The sequence below is a fragment of the Ctenocephalides felis genome, unplaced genomic scaffold, assembly GCF_003426905.1.
Source record: "Ctenocephalides felis isolate EL2017-DRISC unplaced genomic scaffold, ASM342690v1 CF-g0.4_SCAFFOLD_01492, whole genome shotgun sequence".
Taxonomy (NCBI): Eukaryota; Metazoa; Arthropoda; class Insecta; order Siphonaptera; family Pulicidae; genus Ctenocephalides; species Ctenocephalides felis.
In genome coordinates this window covers 24,488,299-24,496,539 of record NW_020537646.1, presented here as the reverse complement: position 1 = coordinate 24,496,539, position 8,241 = coordinate 24,488,299, and the positions used below count along the sequence as shown (strand labels likewise).

General features: G+C 29.5%; 2 protein-coding genes across 2 annotated transcripts; one reads left to right on the top strand and one right to left on the bottom strand.

The window, feature by feature from the left end:
• Positions 1-1,128: 1,128 nt before the first annotated feature.
• LOC113370604 (nuclear distribution protein nudE-like 1-B) lies at positions 1,129-2,646 on the bottom strand. The gene is made up of 2 exons (XM_026611297.1): positions 2,566-2,646; positions 1,129-2,300 (listed from the first exon to the last, which is right to left on the bottom strand). Exon 2 carries the CDS (start codon positions 2,169-2,171, stop codon positions 1,257-1,259), a length of 915 nt encoding a protein of 304 aa, XP_026467082.1. The 5' UTR covers positions 2,172-2,300; positions 2,566-2,646; the 3' UTR covers positions 1,129-1,256.
• Positions 2,647-2,946: 300 nt separating this feature from the next.
• LOC113370449 (zinc transporter 9-like) lies at positions 2,947-5,849 on the top strand. The gene is given in 12 exon segments (XM_026611117.1): positions 2,947-3,084; positions 3,144-3,422; positions 3,632-3,913; positions 3,993-4,065; positions 4,131-4,393; positions 4,463-4,586; positions 4,589-4,617; positions 4,728-5,050; positions 5,122-5,239; positions 5,319-5,393; positions 5,553-5,666; positions 5,744-5,849. Coding segments are annotated over 12 exon segments (1,821 nt in total). The 5' UTR covers positions 2,947-2,988; the 3' UTR covers positions 5,789-5,849.
• The last annotated feature ends 2,392 nt before the right edge of the window (positions 5,850-8,241 follow it).

Below are 8,241 nucleotides of genomic sequence, written 5' to 3'. Positions count from 1 at the left end.
ATTTCAATCAATCATGGCTATCAATATAGTGAAGTTGTCAGCATTAAGTCCATCTCATTTTGACCAACATTAAGGACTGTATTTTTCCAACATTTCATTTAAAATATCAAACATTTTGCCATTTAGACATAACAATTCCTTAAAAAAGAAATGATTGCAAATTAAAGCAGTGTTTGTATGATTTCTATTTCAGCTTCATATTAGTCTAATACAGTGGTTCCCAACCTTTTCGTACTGCTTCCCGCTCCCTGTTTTTTTTTTAAACATTGTTGAGCTTCTCTCATTTTTTTTAATAATATAATTTCATCAATACAACTGATATTATAATTTATTTATCAGGCTGCGAATTAATATATAGTATTCTGTGAGAATAAAAAATGGGGGAGTGGAGGGGTGCTCCACTGGTTGGAAATCATGGGTATATTAGTTAACATAATACTTTAATTTTTTAACTTCTTGATAAATATTAACTTCTGAAAATTGTTATCAACAATGATTTTAAAATTTTACCCACCACAACCTTTCTGACAGTTTATTAAATTAAATTGCAAACTTTTAATTACAAACTATTTCCAACTTGTAATTTATCTTCACTTTCAAGTATTCTTAGATTTTGGAGAAAAGTTTTGGGTTTCTGAACCATGAAGTCAATCAGCATGAATAAGCCATAAAAATTATTTCATAATAGGAATAAACAACAATATGTATTTAATAAATATGTAATATATAGTTGATATTTGAATTCATGTACATTCAATCTATGCTAACATATATTCCGGAACAAGTTTCAACAAATTGAATAATGGAGTTACAAATTATTACCTTTGAAAACTAAAATCTGTGTTCAGTAAAAACTTTGTGCAATTGTATTCAAAGTTTATAAAGATTTATATAAAACTAATAATTAAAAGAATTATAAAAATATGACAACTTAAACTATGCTGTAATTAACCTGCCAAACTATGGTAATGTTAAAATTGCAGTAAAGAATATAAATATAGCATATTCAAAGAAGTTGATATTTGACAAATAAATATGTGTCATGTGCTTACATTATATTCTATCTACTCACACAAGAAGTGCAAATTCTGATTTCAATATCACAATTTTAAATTGTTGCTCTATTTCAAACATGTGTCTTTGATTTGGATTTTTAATTAGCACATTTTGTGCAATTGAATATAAGCAAACTTAAAATAGTTAAACTAGGATTCATACTCCAAAATGAATTCTATAGTTTGAAAGCACTTCTTCAATTAACTAGGAATATTATACTTGCATCCTAAGACTAAAGGAGAGTTTGGTGTTCTAGTAGATCTTCGATTTCTGTAAGTACTCGGTGGTGTATCTCCTGAGTATATTCCATTTTGAGCTACCAGGCCCCCATCGTTGGGTAATTTTGAAAGCTTCGCTTCCATATTTCCAACTTTCCTCAGCAGATCACCAACAATATTCATTGCAATTATCCTGCCACCGGATGTTAGTCCGTTACCATTGATATTTGATGGTTGATTTTTCACTGATGTCTGGTTGTCCACTGTCTGTGTTTCCATTTCACAATGTAGTCTATTGGAATCTAGAGATAAGTTCATATAAGAATTACTGTAACCATTCATCAAACTTTTGTCACCATCCTTGACTTTTATTTTCAGTTCTTGTTGTAAGTCTCTAGCTTCATCGCGCATACGTTGTAACTGGACTTGCAAATTTTCTTTTTCACCAACTTCGTTTTCTAGCAATGCATTTTTCTCATAGGCTTTATTTAAAAGATCCTCAAATGTAGCAACGCTTTCTGTTACATTTCTATGAGCTCTTTCAAGGTCATCATTTTTTTGTTCCAGTTCCCTAATATAAATTAATAATTTTTCTTTCTCTGATGATAATGCATTGCAATTAATTTCTAGTGAGCAGTTCTCTTTATCGAGCTTTTCTAACTTATTCTTCGAAGATTCCAATTCTGCTTGTAAATTCCTAATTGTTAATCTCAAGTCTCTTATTACATTTTCTGATTGTTCAAGAGAAGCTTCCAATTCACACTCTAATTGTCTAGATTCTTCTGAAAAATCCTCTAATTCTTGTTGAGCATCAGTTTTCTCTTGTAAATATTTATTGGCTAAATCTTTCCAATATGCTATTTCTTGATCTTTATTTGCAAGCTGTGGAACATCCATGACTTCTAATAATAAGTATCAAATTAGCCAATATACATTTTATCTTCACAATGTAGCAACTACTTATAATTTACTATTTTCAAGAATTTCACAAATACTACTGACAGCAAAGAGACAGCTTCAGGTCATCTATCAAGAACATTGTCACAATTAGAAGATAAAGTACAAAACTAATATTATAAAATAAAGGAATATATTTTATATAAATCAATATCAAGATAGAAACTGTTTTTAAATCCCTCCTTTTTAATTATTGCCAGTTTATATATGTACAATGATGTCGAATATAAATAGTCACTGGACAAGTGACAAAATTTTCACACTTCAACTACTTTGAGTATCATTTACCTTAATTATTTATAAAAACTTAATTATATACAACTGTAGTATTTACCTTATAAAAAATGAAACTCATCAAGGAAATAAAACGATTTCTAATTGTAACCTCTAAATGCCAAACAAATCGCAAGCGTAGAAATGTCAAAAACTAACAATAGCCAACAAAAGCAGCAAAATCTGTTGAACAAGTTTTGCGACAACTCTTGACAGAAGAGAACTGGAAAGAGCTGCTTATTGACGTGGAGTCGTTTAAATTTTTGACATAACTACAAATAGATAAAATGTAAATCTGCTGATTTGATGTAATAATCAAATCAATTAAGAAATGTGAAACTATTTTTATTTATAAAATTCTCACATAACCTATTATATTTTTCTTATGAATCTATTTAATATTATTTTGATTAAACATGTTTATATAAAACTGAACAATAGTGTTTTAAATTATATTGTAAACATAGTTCTGAAATCGTAAAGAATGGCATTAGTTCATATAATGTCGCCCAGAAGTTTAGACTTCACGAAAGTGCTCTGCAAACGCGGAGCACTTTCAGCACAAATGTTGCAGTCTAAGGTAAACTTATTATAAAATCATAATTATTCAATCCCAATACTAAAAAATTTCAATTTTAGTCAAATGTTATAACTCGAAAATTCAGCCTTCTTATTTCTCAACACGGCCAGAATTTAAGGGTTTACCCCTTTCAATGGAACAAAATTCCTGGAGTACTAAAATTATCTATATTAGCAAGAGCAATGTCTCAATCGAAGGATTCCGCACCTCCAAATAATTCCACAGGTTCAGATGTCAAATCTGTGAAACCTGAAGAAATTCTTGTTAAAGAAATATTGGTTAAAGGAGGAAAAATAATTGTAAGTGAACAACCACCTCACGAACCATCAATGCCAAATGTAAGTAATAAAATATAGAAAGAAATTTCATAAATATATTGATAGTAAACTTGTCAATTAGTAAATTATTATTTGTGATTCCACAATACAAAGTGTGTAATTGAGTTCCCTCTGACTATAAAATCAACTTAGCATTTTAATGTTTATTTTGTCTATTATATTCTATCTATTAATGTATATTGTGATAATTTTTAATCAATTTGTACTAGGTCACGGATATAGTTATTACAAAAGATAAAAAGGCAACATCAAAAGAAAAAGAACCACCCAAAAAAGAAGCTGCACCACCTAAGAGAACCAGAAAACCATTTGATCATTCTGCTAATTCTCTTGAAAGAAACTTTATAACTCCTGTACGAGCAATGTCAGATTTTCTTTTAAAACCAAGTGATTTAGAATCGTTACCAAAAACTAAACGAAGATCACCCTATGAACTTGAACCACCAATTATAGTTCATTGGCGAAGAGATGTTGAGGCTGTTGCAATTAAAGTAACGATTAATAGATTAAATAATCATAATTAATTTTTAACAGCAGATTTTAATTTTATTTGATATGTTTGTATTCAAGGTATGGGGTTCAATGGATAACTTGAGGAAAGAGCATTTAAAGAGGGAAATTGAAAGAAAAACTTATCAACAAAGTAATTAAAATATATTAATTTCACTATTTCAATGAATTTTTATAATTTACTTTAGCTCTTCACAGATGTATTTACTCAAAAGCGACGTTTGAGAGACTATAGACGAGAGATGGGAACAAGAACTGAAGTGGAACAAGAATCTGGTTTAATGGGAAGATCTGGTCGTGTTGTGGTAGCTGCTGTAGCCATCAATGCAACAAACTGTCTTTTTAAATTATTTGCCTGGCTTTACACAGGATCTAATAGTATGTTCTCAGAATGTATTCATTCTCTGGCTGATACTATCAATCAACTTATATTGGCCTATGGTATACATAAGTCTGTTCAAGTAAGGCAAAAAGTTGCAGGAAAAAATAAAGTATTAAGAATTGATAATTATTTTTTCAATTCATTTCAGATGGCTGATCCGACACATCCCTATGGGTATTCAAATATGCGATATGTTGCTTCTCTTATATCAGGCGTAGGCATTTTTTGTGTTGGTACCGGTCTATCGATTTACCACGGAGTAGATGGGTTATTAATCCACATCCTGTAGAAGATTATTATTGGGTAATTATAGTTATCATAGTTTTCCTTTTTTATGATGAAATTTTGTATATCTATCTTGTTTTAAATTTCTGAGTCAATTTATCGTAACTTCTTATTTATTTCTTTTACAGGCTTATTACATTCTGGCTGGCTCCATGATATCTGAAGGCGCAACTTTACTGATGGCTTTTAACTCGATCAGGAAAGGTGCAAAAGCTGCTTCAATCTCAGTAAAAGATTACATTTTGCGAGGACAAGATCCCAGTGTTAACGTGGTCATGTTAGAAGACATGGCTGCCGTATTGGGTGTAGGCGTTGCTGGTTTGTGTATGGGTTTATCAAGCATTACTAATTCTCCCATTCCTGATTCAATTGGATCACTTTTGGTTGGAGGCTTGTTAGGGGGCGTAGCGTCCTTTATTATTTATAGTAATGTTGCCGCATTAGTGGGTCGGTAAGAAAGATAAAATGTAGAATTTTGACCTTTTCTTGTATAGTTTGTAATAATATTTCTTATGATCTTAGTTCCATTCCACAAGAAAAATTGGATGATATGAATGCAGTACTAGAATCAGACATAATGATTCGAGCTATACATGATGTGAAAGGAATAGATATGGGAAATACTCTGGTTAGATATAAAGTAAGACATTAAAGTTTTAATCGTCTCTTTGTTTGAGAAAGGACTTTGCAGAATTAATGCTTTTTTGTATTTTGTTTAGGCTGAAATGGACTTTGATGGGAGGGAATTATCCAGGGCTTATTTAGACAAGCTAGATCTGAACGCTTTGTTGGAGGTAAAATATTATATTTTTTACATTAGTTAATATTTTATTATTCTTTAATATTCTATTATTATTCTTAATACTAATCTAATTAGCATGGAAGTATATTAACATTATGTGCATTCACCGGTTTAAACAGTTATTTTCAGTAAGTCTTATTTTTTTTTAAAGGAAATCAAGTCTTTCAAAACAATAGATGAATTAGAAGAATTTTTATTGAAACATGGTGAAAACATAGTTGATCTTATGGGAGGTGAAATCGATAGGATCGAACTAAAACTCAGGGTATGTTAAATGATGAATTACAATTTATTGTATAATTTAACTATTTGAAGCCTTATTACTGGATTCTTATATTACAGACAAAGTTCCCACAAATACGACATTGTGATTTAGAAATCTTATAGGGAATACAGCAGAAATAACTTTCATCATGAAGTTAAGATTTGTGATTAAAAATCGAGCCACTAATTAGCATATGAATATGATTCATAATATATTAGCTAATGCATTTTGCTTTAAGTTTATTGGTGTTGTTACTTAATACATTATTTATATTTTGTTGTAACTAATTTATTGAATAATCACATTAATAATTAAATTAAGCACACTATTTGTCTTTTTGCATTAACAAATTTTGTCTAATATCATTTCTTAATCAGAAGTGGTATAATAACAGGAGACGGGTAAATAAATAAAGGTTAAAATTATGTTTTTCATACGTTAATATAGCTATTAACATGTACAAGAAAAATAAACCTTGATAATTGTGATATAGCGAAATGAGTCATGTGTATATATTTTCACATATTATTTAATTTACCATATTATGGTATGATTTAATATAAATATTTATATTTATAGTTAATATATGTAATGTTTCGATTTCATAATATTTCTGATTTTGTACTAGTGCATTCATAAGCAATTGAATAAAAATTTATTGATCAGATATTTATCGTTTGAATCAAAATATTTTTACTTTTCGCGCGGCATTTAGAACGTTAGCTGAATAGTATCAATGAAATATCTGAAAATCCGCCCTTTGAATAATTTTATTTTATTAAGACTTTTTTCTATTATGGGTTATAGCAATAACTACAAACTAGTTTTGTTTGAAAAAAAAAAACCCTGCTAAACAACATAACGACGGTCTTATCTATGACTACGATGTACTTTTCATATACTCATCATAATTAAACTGCATTATTTTCGAAATTCGATTATAATTTGTCAGTGGTGTAGATGAATTCATAGAACTTTTTATAAAACACCGTAATTTTTACTTCCTCAAGGTGAAGTTTAGTTCTCAAATATCCACTTCCTAAAAAACGATTTTAAATAATTAAAAGCCTTTCGATTGATCATTATACTATGTTTCTTCAAAATCGTTTGTATGAACCCGAGTTTATAGTTTTAAATAAACCAAATGTTTCTCTTCAATTTTTTTTTCCATATCTATTTTTCCAAAAAAATTTTCTCAATTTTTTTTTCTAAATTATTTACCTTATATATATATATATATATATATATATATATATATTTATCTATGATTTATTAAATGCCACATACACATAGTTTTGTTTAAATGTTTTAATAATAAATAACACAGATTTTTTTGAGAATTTCGAAATATATTGAAAATTTATAATTTTTTTAAAAATTTCGTCATTTTTTGAAATAACAAATTAAAACTTTTGAATAAATTCGACTTTTTCAAAATTTCTTGAAAATTTTCAAATTCTTCATATCGGTAGGTTCATACGGTCGGAAATGTCGTGAATATTTGATTAATATAAATAAAACAAATGTTAAACTTATTATTAAATTCTATATAAAATATTTAATTTGATGTGCACATGTCTATTAATGATCATTTTTGATTGCCGAATGGCATTTTTTCATTTTTTTTTTCTGGATTTCCAAAGCCGCTGAGCTTGCCTCCTCGAAAATTTATTCAATTCTTCTATACAATTTAATTTTTTTATATCATTGAAATCAGATGCTGCGTTCTTTCAAAAAACGAATTGCCATTTTTGTACATTTGGCCCAATTTGGCCCGTATCTTCAATCAGCACGTCTCAATAGAAATCATAGCTTTTTGAATCATTCAAATTTGTTGATCTGTGGACGAAGAATTCTATCAGCACTTACATACATAAAAGGTCCAATAATCACGTGAGCGAGTTTTTAAGGATTTTTGGAACCCCCCCCTCCCCTTGGTGATCCATGAAGGTGACATTTAAAATTACCCCCCACCCGCACTAAACATCACGCGTATTTTTAGTTGCGTAAAACAAGTATAATTTTTTTAATTTTTTTTTTTTGAAAATATTGAACTAAAATAAATACACGTGTTATCTTACTATACCCCTCCCTCCCCCACGTGATATTTCGTGATTTTTTGTCAAACCCCCCCTTCCCCTAAAAACCTCACGTGATTAATGGACGCCCCTTTGTGTATGTTCAGAAACCCTTGAAACATAAAGATATGCAACAATTTGCATTTTCGATTTTTTGCGCGCAAAAGTAAGTAAGTAAGTTAATCGCGATTACTATAACTTACCCTTCGGGTAGTTAAAACCAAGTTCTTTATATCCAGCCGAAGATAACATATTCAGCGGAATGTATTTCTATTTCCACCCTGACCTTAAATTATAGATAAATTTCCCATGGGTATTTTTGTAGATAAAGCCATGTTTCATATCATTACAAGTATTCTAGATATGGGTAATAATTCGTGAATAATAATTGACAATATAGGCGACAAATATGTATAACGGCCTCGCGCGTTTGCTGCTTCGCAAGTTTATCAACACACTGTGCTTTATTTACTTCATTGTTATGTCGAACACCGCGC

Excerpts from the sequence above, each read along its gene's own strand:
- LOC113370604 (XM_026611297.1), bottom strand. The coding sequence starts at position 2,171 with ATGGATGTTCCACAGCTTGCAAATAAAGATCAAGAAATAGCATATTGG.